General features: G+C 45.4%; 1 protein-coding gene across 4 annotated transcripts in view; it reads right to left on the reverse strand.

Annotated features, from left to right (window-relative positions):
• The window catches only part of phc2b (polyhomeotic homolog 2b (Drosophila)), a 47,627-nt gene that overhangs the window by 14,469 nt on the left and 17,952 nt on the right, over positions 1-15,206 (reverse strand). The window contains exons 2-7 of one of the 4 annotated variants that reach the window (XM_024427056.2): positions 11,874-12,084; positions 10,747-10,905; positions 10,457-10,534; positions 10,181-10,348; positions 6,750-6,899; positions 5,817-6,099 (exon numbers count right to left, since the gene is read on the reverse strand). In XM_024427056.2, the coding sequence (XP_024282824.2) occupies positions 5,817-6,099; positions 6,750-6,899; positions 10,181-10,348; positions 10,457-10,534; positions 10,747-10,905; positions 11,874-12,026 (991 nt within the window). In that variant the 5' untranslated portion in view covers positions 12,027-12,084. Of the gene's footprint in view, positions 1-5,816; positions 6,100-6,749; positions 6,900-10,180; positions 10,349-10,447; positions 10,535-10,746; positions 10,906-11,861; positions 12,085-15,206 lie in introns of all 4 variants that reach the window. The other 3 variants (XM_024427055.2, XM_024427054.2, XM_024427053.2) reach the window with 3 other exon arrangements.

Raw genomic sequence — 15,206 nt, forward strand, 5'->3', positions numbered from 1 at the left:
TACAAGCAACAAAACTCAGTCCTGCTCGACAGCTTTCTCAAGCACTGTAATGAGTAACAGAGAAAAGTCTTGGAAGGAGAGGAAGGGATATTCATTTAAATGCCTTTTGTCCCTCAAGGCCTTTGGATTAAGGCCTCACTAAGCAACCACTCCCCCATACCTGTGTGTTGTTTCAGAATGTCTAGAGGAAAGGACTCAGTGCACATTCCCTATGGGGTTTCAATAGCAGACTGGAAAATACCGGAGTTTCTGCAATCTACTATTGCTGCTTTAGTTTAGAAACCTCACCCACACTGTAAATCACTTCATAACAAAACAGGTAGAGTGCATATGGAAAGTATTCAGACCCCTTTTTGCATTTTTGTTTTTTACATTACAGCCTTATTCTAAAATTGATTAAAATATGTTTTTCCCCCTTCAATCTACACACAACACCTCATAATGACAAAGCGAAAAACAGGTTGAAGTAAAAAAAATTAAAAAAAATGTAATACCTTATTTACATAAGTATTCAGACCCTTTCCTATGACACTCAAAATTGAGCTCCGATGCATCCTGTTTCCATTGATCATCCTTGAGATGTTTCTACAACTTGGGAGTCCACCTGTGGTTACTTCCATTGATTGGACATGATTTGGTAAGGCCCACACCTGTCTATATAAGGTCCCACAGTTGACAGCGCATGTCAGAGTAGAAAACAAGCAATGAGGTTGGCGGAAATGTCTGTAGAGCTCAGAGACAAAAACAAATAGTTCTGCAGCATTGAAGGTCCCCAAGAACACAGTGGCCTCCAGAGTTGCTCTGTGGAGATGGTTGTCCTTCTGGAAGGTTTTCCCATCTCAGCAGCACTCCACCAATCAGGCCTTTATGCTAGAGTGGCCAGACGCTAGCCACTCCTCAGTAAAAGGCACATGACAGTCCGTTTGGAGTTTGCTAAAAAGGCACCTAAAGACTCTCAGACCATGAGAAACAAGATTCTCTGGTTGGATGAAACAAAGATTGAACTCTTTGGCCTGAATACCAAGTGTCACGTCTGGAGGAAACCTACCACCATCCATACGGAGAAGCATGGTGGCAGCATCATACTGTGGGGATGTTTATCAGCAGCAGGGACAAGGAGACTAGTCAGGATCGAGGGAAAGAAGAACAGATCAAAGTACAGAGAGAACTTTGATGAAAACCTGCTCCAGAGCTCTCAGGACCTCAGACTGGGGCAAAGGTTCACCTAACAGGACAACGACCAGAAGCACACAGCCAGGAATGATTGTGGTGTCGGAACGAAGGAAGATGTCCTTGAGTGGCCCAGCCAGAGCCCAGACTTGAACCTGATTGAACATCTCTGGAGATCTGAAAATAGTTGTGCAGAGATGCTCCTCATCCAACCTGATATAGCTTGAGAGGATCTACAGAGAAGAAATGGGAGAAACTCCCAAAATACAGGCGTGCCAAGCTTGTAGCGTCATAGCTAAGAAGACTCGAGGCTGTAATTGCTGCTAACGTAAAGGGGCATTTCAGTTATTTTATTGGTAAAACATTTGCAAAAAGGTCTAAACCTGTTTTTGCTTTGTCATTATGGGGCATTGTGTGTAGACTGATGAGGGAAAAAAGTAATTTAATACATTTTAGAACAAGGCTGTAACGTAACAAAACGTGGAAAAAGTTCAGGGGTTGGAATACGTTACGAATGCACTGTAAATGTGCATATTATGTGTGAGTGAGCAAATAACGGAGTGAGTGAGTGTGTGTGTGAGATGGAGTGACTGTGTGTAGGGCCCAGTGAGTGTGCATAGAGACAGTGTAAAGACCAAAATAAAAAGGCAATAAAATATATAAGTTCTCTCAAATAGTCTGTGTAGCTAATTTGTTAGCTATTTATCAGCTGTATTGCTTGGGGATAGAAGGTTCGAGAGCGTGTTGGTGTAAGACTTGATGCACCAGTACCTCTTGCAGTGCGGCAGAAGAGAAAATAGTCTATGGCTTGGGTGGTTGGAGTATGACGATTTTCCGGGCATTCTTTTCACACCGCCTGATATAGAGGTCTTGGATGGCAGGGAGCTCAGCCCCTGTGATGTACTGGGCTGTCCGCACAACCCTCTGTTGCGCCATGCAATCGAGGGCAGTGCCATTGACATACCAAGCAGCGCTGCACCCAGTTAATGTGGTCTCAATGGTACAGCTGTAGAACCTTTTGAGGATTTGAGGGCCCATGCCAAACTTTTTCAACCTGCTGAGGGGCAAGAGGCACTGCCGCTCCTTCTTCACGACTGTGCGTGTGTTTGGACCATTTTAAGTCTTTAGTGATATGGACACCGAGGAACTTGAAGCTCTCGACCTGCTCCCCTGCTCTTCCTCCCCCCGCTTGGTCATGCTGACATTGAGGCAGATGTTGTTGCTCAGGTACCACACTGCCAGGTCACCGACATTCCTCCCTGTATGTGGACTCATCGTTGCCGGTGATCAGGACTACCAATGTCATGTGGTCAGCAAACTTGATAATAGTGTTGGAGTTGTGCGTCGCCACACAGTTGTGGGTGAACAAGGAGTACTAAGCACACACCCCTGTGGGGCCCCTGTGTTATGGGTCAGCATGGGGAGGTGATGTTGCCTACCCTCACCACCTGGGGTCGGCCCATCAGGAAGTCCAAGATCCAGTTGCAGAGGGAGATGTTCAGACCCAGAGTCCTAAGCTTGGTGACAAGCTTGGAGGGGACAATGGTGTTGAACACTGAGCTGTCAATGATCAGCATTCTTACATAGGTATACTTCTTATCTAGGTGGGTGAGGGCAGTGTGGATTGCAATTGAGATTGACTCGCCTATGGATCTGTTGGGGCGGTATGAAAGTGAGTCTAGGGTGGCTGGGATGGTAGAGTTAATGTGTGAAACAACCAGCCTGTCAAAGCACTTAATGATTATAGAAGTGAGTGCTCCAGGGTGGTAGTCATTGTGGAATTAAGCCTTAGAGTTCTTAGAAACAGGGAGGATTGTGGTCATCTTAAAATTAGGGGATTACAGGCAAGGAGAGATTGAAAATTACCGTGAATATGCCTGCCAGCTGTTCTGTGTATGCTCTGAGAATGCGCCCTGGAATACCGGCGGGGCCCGCGGCCTGGGGGGTATTGACCTGATTAAAGACCCTTCTCACGTCAGCCTCGGAGAGCGAGATCACCCAATCCTCTGGGTTGGTGACAGCCCTCATACCTGGCTCGATGTTGTTATCGAAGCATGCATAAAACAAATTGAGTTAGTCTGGTAGAGAGGCATCGTTGGGCAGATCACGGTTCAGTAATCTGTAACTGTAGCCCCTGCCACATGCGATGGGTGTCGGACCCTGTGCAATGATTCCACCTTAATATTATATTGTCCTTTTGCTCGTTTGATGACTCTGGGGAATTCATAGCGGGCCTTGTACTTATTTTGGCTACCATGATCAGAAGAAGAGATCTCTGTGACTTTGAAAGTGGGCTCTCAAAGGAGCATAGAGAGTTAACACTGTCTCAGTCATCAGATCTTAACCCAAATTAACACTTATGGGAGATTCTGGAGCGGTGCCTGAGACACTGTTTTCCACCACCATCAACAAAACACCAAATGATGGAATTTCTCATCGAAGAATGGTGTCTCATCCCTCCAATTGAGTTCCAGACACTTGTAGAACCTATGTCATGGTGCATTGAAGGTGTCGGCTCATCGTGGCCCAATGCCCTATTAAGACCCTATGTTGGCGTTTCCTTTATTTTGGCAGTTACATATAGCTTGAGAAGAAAAACTACACCAAACATATCAATACGTTGTGTGTTTTAAGTACTTGCATTGGAGCTACTATGTATGTACACATGGAACCATACAATGGCTTGATAATGTAAAAGAATGGGGAGATCCTTTTAGGCTTACGGAACTGCACGCCAAGTTTGGAAAAAAACGAGACAAAACAAAACATAACACCACTGTGCAGTTAGCAGGGTCATAGAATGAGACTAAGTCTGCAAGGTGGTCTTTGGTGCTGTGCTGTAGGTTTAGTAGTAGGGTGCTGGGATAGCTTCTCTGTCAAGGAGGTGGTGAAGAAAAGACTAAAGTACACAATGAACCCAACTGCGGAACAGCTGCTTCCAGCCAATCTCCATTCCAGGAAAAATCAGCCAGTATGTGATAGGAGAAGCAGACACACGGCTGCTCCCACAAGATCTGCTCTCTCCTTCACTTGGAGGCTCAATTAATACACAGTATGAAAATAGACAATTAACTAGGCCTATTCCTGTGGCAGTGTTCTCTCAGATGTCAAAAATAAAACTACATGAGCCATTTGTTATGTAGTCTATTATTGAGGTGTTGATTAGAATTGTTTCATTCAAGTATTTCCTTCTTCAAAATGACTGTGAATCAACATGCATAATGAATGACCCAGTAGATGACAGTGCACATAGGATCAGTGGGAGCCCCTATCCAACCATAAACCCAGTCAGCCACCACAGCTGCTACTCCATCTCCCCCTAGTGTAATCCACTGAACTGACAGAGTGCTTCTCACATGTCCAGGGCACACCTCTCTGTCCCCCATGGCCACTACCAGGGCAGCCCATGTACATTTACAAGTTTATGTAGTCAGGTTTTCAGATACCTCCTCCCTTTCATTTCATCTGAATCCATTACTTAAAGCGAGACAAAGACACAGTTGTGCAGTCGCATGCGCAGCTTATCCATCAAGTCTGGCACAACACACAAGCCATGCAGTGCTTAGCACACACACACACACACACACACACACAACACACACACTCGCACACAGTCAGAGTTATTCTGTTCTACTGCTGGCATAGATGCAGCCATTCTCTGTGACACAATAAGTGGTCTAGAAAGACAACTGTGGCACAGAGCCCTCCATGGCTTCTCATTGAAAAAACAGCTTGACTATTCTGGAGGCAGAGCCCATGTTCTACCCTGTAGTCGTGAATACAGTGTGGTCGGTACAGGCCTCGACATGCCACGAACACAGGGTTTTAAAAAATAAATAAATAAATCCCATGACTGAAACTCAATTGTCTGCGGGGCCAAGTTTACCTCCCATTTCATGTAAAAAATATAAAAAAAATAAAGTCATGGCCATCATGCTTGTGGGGAAAGAGGTTAATTTTGAAATTCTAGTCCTTATAAAAATAAAAAAACATTTATAAAAAAATGTATCTACATGACTGAAATCCAAAAAAAAAAACCATTTATAAAAAAATAATCTACATGACTGAAATCCATCGCTGTGACAACCCCTGCATACAGTAGAGAAATCTATCAAAAATAACTAGTAGACTTTTACAACTCTATTCTTAGCTTACTGTAAACATAGGGTCAGGTTTCCAAAAGCAGGAAACTCAGGAAGTAGCAACACTGGTAAAATCATTTGACTGGTTGAAATGTAACCAAACATAGAAGCGTAAAAGAAGCGCCTGAGCGGGGGCCTCCTATCCGGTTCAGGGGAAAAGGAAGCTAGGTTGAAGATACTATATCCCTGACAAACACAGAGCTGTTGAAATGTAGTTGTGTTCCAGAAGAGGCATGAGGAATGCACCGTTGTCAGGCTACTGGAGGCATGATTAATGTTCCAGACTAAATTGCTCAGTCACAGCGGCAGAATATTCAACATCATCAGAGTGCAGAAAAACCCATCCCATATCACAATAGCCAGTACTGATCCGAATATTCTCCATCATTTGCGGAAACATTCCTAATTGTCCAAGGGTGCAATGGTGTCAATTTCATGAAATCCTAATATAGGAGTCTAGCCTGTGTCTGTAAAAGCTAGCTAACATTAGGGTTGGATACATACCTGGAGTGCTGAGAGGCTGTCCACTAACAGCCGTGACACTGCGACTCATGTTTATTGCGTGCACCTCCGTCACTATGCTCTCTCCCTTCTTGCTCCCGTCCAAGGCGCCGTCGGGCCGACTGCCTTTCCCCCCAGCGCCCTGGCTCCCCTGGCTGGGGTTCTTAATCAGGGGAGAGGGCTGGATGGAGATAGGGCTCTGCTTTAGGCTGAGGGCCTGCAGGCTGTGTGTCTGAGAGGAGGACGTGGTCGCCCCTTGCTGGCTACGGATAGCCAGGTTCTGGACCTGAAAAGACACAGAGGTCAGGTCCCGGAGGCAATGAGACATGGCCTAGGGCAGGAGAGGTGGGGAGCACCACAGTCAAGGGTCCACCCACAGGCCATCTGCAGAATTAGTGAGAAATTCATTTTAGATTAAATGAGGTATCACAGCATAACTGTAAACCTAATGCATTTGCTACAGCTAGGGGTTAAAAACAACAGCAAAAAATCCCTTGAATGAAACTTAAGTCAATGTCAAATCAACGGGCAAACTATGGCTCGAGGGCCACATCTGGATTTTTCGAAGTTCAATGGAGGGCCACACAGATTTATTTTTTGACCGATTTGTTAGTCAACAAAAGATTTACGGGCCAGAAAAATGTGATTTGAAAATATATAGGTCCATTAGCATTTCTACATAGAAACTATCTAGTTTTAGACGTTCAAGTGTGGCCAGGAGTGTTTAACCCCCCCCACCCTCATCCCAAAAATAAACTCATGCATCATCATGATGGAAGTCTGTCGCAGTGAAGGATAACTTTAAGCCTTGGCTATACCCCTCGTTTGAATTATGGTGACTTGTGTTGATCTATGCCCTCTAGTGCTGCTCCAGGTTACTACAGCAGCACTGTGTGTATGGCATTAGCCTATAGAGTTGAGATAATAATAGTGTACCTGTGAGGAGGACTGTTGTCCAGAGGACCGCGTGGAGCTCTCAGACTGGACTGCAGCCACTGTGGCCGTAGGTGTGAAGATGAGCTGGGGGGACAACGGAACAGCACGGCCTAGGCTCCTAGCTACTTGCACAAGGTTACTTTGCTGTGCCTGAAAAAAAAATGAAAATAAATAAATCACACCAACATACAGTATATGTAAATAATCTCTCCTTGGTTTTGGGTAGAGATAAATTATACTGTAAACAGCTGATCTTTCTCTTGCTTTCTCACACTCTCTCAAGCTCACTCTTCCTATGCATGGTGTGTCAACAAATCTTTAAGGGAATAAAATGTAATCTAATCAGACTGAACTGATTCAGTTTGACATGCAGGACAACACTTCTTCCAGCAGGCTCATGCACAATTCTCTCCAGACCTGACTGCCCTTAACCAACACAAAAACATCCTGTGGCGTTCTGCATTAGCATCAAACAGCCCCCGTGAAATGCAACTTTTCAGGGAAGTTAGAAACCAATATACACAGGCAGTTAGAAAAGCCAAGGCTAGCTATTTCAAGCAGAAATTTGCTTCCTGCAACACAAACTCAAAAAAGTTCTGGGACATTGTAAAGTCCATGGAGAATAAGAGCACCTCCTCCCAGCTGCCCACTGCACTAAGGATAGGAAACTGTCCCCACCGATAAATCCACTATAATTGAGAATTTCAATAAGCATTTTTCTACGGCCGGCCATGCTTTACACCTGGCTACTCCTACCCCGGTCAACAGCACTGCACCCCCACAGCAACTCGCCCAAGCCTTCCCCATTTCTCCTTCTCCCAAATCCAGTCAGCTGATGTTCTGAAAGAGCTACAAAATCTGGAACCCCACAAATCAGCTGGGCTAGACAATCTGGACCCTTTCTTTCTAAAATTATCTGCCGAAATTGTTGCAACACCTATTACTAGCCTGTTCAACCGCTCTTCCTTGTCACCTGAGATTCCCAAAGATTGGAAAGCAGCTGCGGTCATCCCCCTCTACAAAGGGGGGGACACTCTTGACCCAAACAGCTACAGACCTATATCTATCCTACCCTGCCTTTCTAAGGTCTTCTAAAGCGAAGTTAACAAACAGATCACCGACCATTTTGAATCCCACCGTACCTTCTCCGCTATGCAATCTGGTTTCAGAGCTGGTCATTGGTGCACCTCAGCCACGCTCAAGGTCCTAAACGATATCATAACCACCGTCGATAAGAAACAATACTTTGCAGCTGTATTCATTGACCTGGCCAAGGCTTTCGACTCTGTCAATCACCGCACTCTTATCGGCAGACTCAACAGCCTTGGTTTCTCAAATGACTGCCTCGCCTGGTTCACCATCTACTTCTCAGACAGAGTTCAGTGTGTCAAATCGGAGGGCCTATTGTCCGGGCCTCTGGCAGTCTATGGGGGTGCCACATGGTTAAATTCTTGGGCCGACTCTCTTCTCAGTATACATCAATGATGTCGCTCTTGCTGCTGGTGAGTGTCTGATCCACCTCTACGCAGACGACACCATTCTGTATACTTCTGGCCCTTCTTTGGACACTGTTAACAACCCTCCAGACGAGCTTCAATGCCATACAACTCTCCTTCTGTGGCCTCCAACTGCTCTTAAATACAAGTAAAACTAAATGCATGCTCTTCAACCGATCGCTGCCTGCACCTGCCCGCCCGTCCAGCATCACTACTCTGGACGGTTCTGACTTAGAATATGTGGACAACTACAAATACCTAGGTGTCTGGTTAGACTGTAAACTCTCCTTCCAGACTCACATCAAACATCTCCAATCCAAAGTTAAATCTAGAATTGGCTTCCTATTTTGCAACAAAGCATCCTTCACCCATGCTGCCAAACATACCCTCGTAAAACTGACCATCTTACCAATCCTCGATTTCGGTGATTTACAAAATAGCCTCCAACACCCTACTCAACAAATTGTTGCAGTCTATCACAGTGCCATCCGTTTTGTCACCAAAGCCCCATATACTACCCACCACTGCGACCTGTACGCTCTCGTTGGCTGGCACTCGCTTCATACTCGTCGCCACACCCACTGGCTCCAGGTCATCTACAAGACCCAGCTAGGTAAAGTCCCACCTTATCTCTGCTCGCTGGTCACCATAGCAGCACCCACCCGTAGCACGCATTCCAGCAGGTATATCTCACTTGTCACCCCCAAAGCCAATTCCTCCTTTGGCCGCCTCTCCTTCCAGTTCTCTGCTGCCATTGACTGAAACGAACTACAAAAATCTTTGAAACTGGAAACACTTATCTCCCTCACTAGCTTTAAGCACCAGCTGTCAGAGAAGCTCACAGATCACAGCACCTGTACATAGCCCATCTATAATTTCCCCTACTGTATTTATTTATTTATTTAGCTCCTTTGCACCCCAGTATTTCTACTTGGCACACTCATCTACTGTCAAATCTACCATTCCAGTGTTTTACTTGCTATATTGTATTTACTTCACCACCATGGCCTATTTATTGCCTTTACCTCCCTTATCGCACCTCATTTGCTCACATCGTATATAGACTTATTTTTCTACTGTATGTTTGTTTTACTCCATGTGTAACTCTGTGTTATTGTATGTGTCGAACTGCTTTGCTTTATCTTGGCCAGGTCGCAGTTGTAAATGAGAACTTGTTCTCAACTTGCCCACCTGGTTAAATAAAAGGTGAAATAAAATGTTAAAAAAATAAAAAATAAACAGTGGCGACACAAACAGCAAACAAACAAACACTTCAGTGTTGGGGAGGCTTATCTGAAAATATAGTTTATTAAGCTACCAATTACTTCACATTGGAACAAGGTAAGCAACACTAAAGCTACCCTTTAAGAGAAATATAAGTGTACTTAACTAAAGGTCACTACTTCATGATAAATTTCCATAACTAAATGTCATAGACAAAAAAATTGGAAGAACAGATCACTCTGGAGCAGTAGAGGCTGCTGAGGGGAGGACTGCTCATAATAATGGCTGGAACGGCGCAAATGGAATGGCATCAAACTATGCGTTTGATGTATTTGATACCATTCCACTGATTCCTCTACCAAGAGCCCTTCCTTACCAATTAAGGTACCACCAACCTCCTGTGCTCTGGAGTCAGATGTTAACAGAATGTGTAATTTAGCCTATTAAACAAAAAAACTGTTTCAAGTGAGAACTAGGCAGGTCTGATGTCAAAAAAAGGAAATCCCCTATTTTATGTGGTGTGTAGTTTCAGTAGTTAGCTACATTGCAAAATAAAACACTACCAAGATTTGAATTTAGTTCAACTACCACCAAGCTACTGCAAAATGTAGTTCACTACTCCCCAACACTGCCCTTCATCACACAAAGCCTCCAGAAGTGCGGCTGAGCCAGCTAGTGTATGTGCCAGTCGGCATGCTTCTGGGGGCTTACCATCTGTGCACGCAGGTACATATGAGCCTGACTGGCAGTGAGGGTGGTGGGGCTGGACGGGCTTCCCAGGATTACGGCCTGCTGGGAGATGCTGCCGGCGGGTGCAGAGCTGACACTCTGGGCTCTACTGATCAGCTGGGCTGCAGCCGGGGACGTGGTCAGGTTAATCTGGAGACAGGACAGGGAAGACAGGAAGGATTAAAAAAACTTCAACAAAAACACTACACATCTTGGAACCCAACCCCTTAGTTACTAGACATGACTCACTGCACTCACTGTGGTCTGGGATGATCCTGTTTGCTGGGACGAAGTGGCATTTTGGGTGGAGCTCTGCCTTCCTGCCGCAATACTGGCCTGTGACATGACAGGTGAGAACCGTTAAGGGAGTATGTAGGGGTCAACACTTAGATTCCTCTTCATCTGAAGATAACTGTTTGATTGACCAACCAAACCCCAGCACTGGCCTCATCTCTCATCTTTGTCAAAACCCTAACACTAGCCCCCAGCCTTGTTGGAGGCCTGTTTCATTCCCTAGTTTAACAGTTCCTTACGTCTCCGCTGCTCACCTGCTGTACGGCGGCCAGGCTCTGGAGCTGTGCATTGCTCAGGTGCTGCTGCTGGAGTGCTGCTGTCTGCAGCATGAGGTGCTGCTGCTGCGCTGCGTACATCTGCTGCAGGTACTGTGCAGCCGTGTTGGGCTGCCGGTGCAACGCCTGCTGGATCACCTTCAGTACACAAGGAGAAAGAAACAGGTTAGCGGTTGGGGTAATATTCTCAACAACAGGCTTTAAAAGGGGACTTACAGAGTTGGAGTAATACTTGGAAAAAATAAGTTCCCATTTACATTGTTTTTACAGATCCATTAAAAGCAGGTAGAGAGATTCCTTGGGTGGAAATGTGTTCCTCCTGTTAGGGAGAGTAGGCTCACCAATGTATTCTCTCATCCAATGCCAAGTCCTTCGGTCCCTGAGCATGTCCTTTATTCATGACTCAAATTGACTGACAACCTCACCACAGTTGCTAAGGCAACAGGAGAAAGGGATTGACCCAGGGCACATGGCCTAATAGAGGTTCTCTGACCTAAGCCTCCAGGGGGCAGAGAGGGTGGTGATTGTGATGGAAACATCCATTCACTTCTCTCTTATTGAGCCCAAAGGACCAGGAGTCCACTATGTTGAGTAGGCAAGTAGTGACAATGCTGCTAGTTCTCTTGCTAAGGCAGAGGAGAGCATGCAGATGAGAGAAAGGGTAAAGGATAGAAGAGACCTAAGACTTGTCTGTCACCCTTCAAAACGCTGACAGTCTAATTCAGGCTGGGTTTCACATCAGTCAAGGGTCAAATAGCAGAGGACCGAGCCTGGAACGTGGAAACATAGCAACACTGATCAGCTGTCATTAGTATTGACAGATTGCATGATGCCAGTGTACTACATCGAATAAACAATGAGATAAAATTATAAAATTGCAGTGTCTCATTTATTATGAGCATTCCATAGCATTCCAAAATTCTATAGTGAGCTAAGTGCAATACTGGGCAGTTTACGGTACATGCATGTTTTACCAGCAGATGGCAGTAGAGTAATGACAATAATTGTATTATTGCAGGGAATGCAATGGGAAGACAGTTCATGCAAAACATGTGAATGTGTGTGTAACACTGGACTGGCATGTTTCTTTTTACCCTGAAGTTTACCTGAACCGTCTGCCTGTCAGGAATCCCGCTGTACACAGAGATGTGAGGCACAGCCTGCCTCCCCGCACTGCTGCTGCTGGTGGTACTTGTGCTGGAGGCAGTGGTCCCAGTGCTGCTGGCACTGGAGGCTGGAGGCACATGTTCATTGTCCATGGTGCCCTCTCCTCGTTTGGCCCTTCCCCTGCTGCCCTTTGGACAAGCTCTCCTGAACCTACAAAACAGGAGAGTTACAATACAGCCATAGGGCTCAGACATATTGGGCCATGTCCAACCATGTCATGTGCAGTCACTGTGTTGGCCTATTCATTGTAACTTCATGAAGCAACCCTAAAGCCTATAAGCCTGTATAAGAATGACATGACTTCCCTAAGATGATGCAAAATGTTGCATGTATACATACTGTACTTGTCTCATTTCAGCACTTGTGCTAACATGGGACACATAATTGAGCACAGACACTGGGCATAGACACTGGGCATAGACACTGGGCATAGACACTGGGCATAGACACTGGGCATAGACACTGGGCATAGACACTGGGCATAGACATAGTAGCGATCCTCGCTATATGAGCCACATTACAATTTCCACCAAGTGGGTTAACCCTATTTGCGTGATGCACCTGAACGCACAGCCTGGACGTGTGAGGGGGCTGAGTAGTTGAAGCACGAGGGCGTGCCTTCCCATTGGGAGGGGGCAGTGTGGCGATCATCTCTATATCAGCCATGTTACAATTCCCACAAAGTGGGTTAACCCTATTGGCACGATGCGTAGGGTGAACAGGAATTCTCAATGCGTTTCCAGTAAATATTTACTGGATTCATATTTTCAAATACACATACCATAATAATAGAATATTAGGCCAAATGGTCTTCCCCAATGATGTCATGCCAATCAATAATAGTGTGTTCCTCTGCAAGGACGCCGTTTGGCAGAGCGCAGGAAAACATCAGTAGAACCGGGAAGTAACAAACGTGCTTAACAATTAAGAAATGCAATGGCAAAATGCTAATAATATTTGGATGTAAACATATTTTCCAATGAATGTAGCTTGGTAACTGCTATGTGTTTTCTACTGAATTGTAGTGAGCCAGAAATGTGTAAACTATAAAATGCTGATAAATGCTAAAACAAACGAACCATGGATTATGATTTGCGCCGAGAAAGACGTCAGTTTCCTCCTTAACTTGTTGGTGGAAAGAAACTGGGAAAATATGCATACTGTAGGGCTGACCCCATTTAGTCGACCGGACGATTGTTTGGTTGATCAAACATTTTTTAGTCAAGCAGTTGCAAAAATATATATATAATAATTATGTCATGTCTTGCTGTCTCGGTGTACTAATCCATTGCGGAGGCCGCGGGGATGGCACACCAGTATCATCAGTACTACATTTACCGTTAAGTCCCATAATTTCGAATCGACACCGGCTCCGATGCTCGTCGGATGTGGCAGGGTGTGAAAACTATTACGGACTACAACAGGGAAACCCAGCTGCGAGCTGCCCAGTGACGTGAGCCTACCAAACAAGCTAAATGCCTTTTATGCCTTCTTCGAGGCAAGCAACACTGAAGCATGCATGAAAGTACCAAATGTTCTGGACGACTGTGTGATAACGCTCTCGGAAGACAATGTGAGCAAGACCTTTAAACCGGTCAACATTCACAAAGCCGCGGGGACAGATGGATTACCAGGAAGTGTACTCAGAGCATGCGCGGACCAACTGGCTAGTGCCTTCACTGACATTTTCAACTTCTCCCTGACAGAGTCTGAAATACCTACGTGTTTAACCATAGTGTTGTTGGGCACAGGGACTAAGGTAACCCGCCTAAGTGATTACCGCCACGTAGCACTCACGTCAGTAGCCATGAAGTGCTTTGAAAGGCTGGTCATGGCTCACATCAACAGCATTATCCCGGATACCCTAGACCCACTCCAATTCACATACCGCCCCAACAGATCCAGATGACGCAATCTCAATTGCGCTCCACACTGCCCTTTATCACCTGGACAAAAGGAACACCTACAGTGGGGCAAAAAAGTATTTAGACCTTGTGTATTTCTAGTATTTGAACCTTGTGAAGACTTACAGAAAACGTTTGACCTCTGTCATTGCCAACAAAGGGTATATAACAAAGTATTGAGAGAAACTTTTGTTATTGACCAAATACTTATTTTCCACCATAATTTGCAAATAAATTCATTAAAAATCCTACAATGTGATTTTCTGGATTTTTTTTCTCATTTTGTCTGTCATGGTTGAAGTGTACCTATGAAGAAAATCACAGACCTCTCATCTTTTTAAGTGGGAGAACTTGCACAATTGGTGGCCGACTAAATACTTTTTTGCCCCACTGTATGTGAGAATGCTGTTCATTGACTACAGCTAAGCATTCAACTCCATAGTGCCCACAAAGCTAATCATTAAGCTAAGGACCCTGGGACTAAACACCTCTCTCTGCAACTGGATCCTGGACTTCCTGACGGGCCACCCCCAGGTGGTTAAGGTAAGCAACAACACATCTGCCACACTAATCCTCAACACAGGTGCCCCTCAGGGGTGTGTGCTTAGTCCACACCTGAACTCCCTGTTCACCCACGACTGCATGGCCAAACACAACACCAACACCATCATTAAGTTTGCTTACAACACAACAGTGATAGGCCTGATTACTGACAATGATGAGATAGCCTATAGGGAGGATGTCAGAGACCTGGCAGTGTGGTGCCAGGACAACAACCTCTCCCTCAATGTGAGCAAGACAAAGGAGCTGATCCTAGACTACAGGAAAAGATGGGCTGAACAGGCCCCCTTTAAAATCGATGTAGTCGAGCGGGTTGAGAGTTAAGTTCCTTGGTGTCCCCATCACCAATGAAATATCATGGTCCAGACAGTCGTGAAGAGGGCACGACAACACATTGACCCCCTCAGGAGACTGAAAAGACTTGTCATGGGTCCCCAGACAAAAAGTTATACAGCTGCACCATCGAGAGCATCCGGACCGGTTTCATCACTGCCTGGTATGACAACTGCTCGGCATCTGACCGTAAGGAGCTTCAGAGAGTATTGCATACGGCCCAGTACGTCACTGGGGCCAAGCTTCATGCCATCCAGGACCTATATACTCTGCGGTGTCAGAGGAAACCCCCAAAATGTCAAGGCCATCATCTCAAGGCCATCAGACTGCTATAACAGCCATCACTAGCACATTAGAGGCTGCTGCCCATAGGAATAGACTAGGAATCACTGGCCACTTTAAGGAATGGAACACTAGTCACTTTAATAATGTTTACATATCTGGCATTACTCATCTCATAAACCGGGCCTGTAC

The sequence above is a fragment of the Oncorhynchus tshawytscha genome, linkage group LG07, assembly GCF_018296145.1.
Source record: "Oncorhynchus tshawytscha isolate Ot180627B linkage group LG07, Otsh_v2.0, whole genome shotgun sequence".
In the NCBI taxonomy this organism is placed as follows: domain Eukaryota; kingdom Metazoa; phylum Chordata; class Actinopteri; order Salmoniformes; family Salmonidae; genus Oncorhynchus; species Oncorhynchus tshawytscha.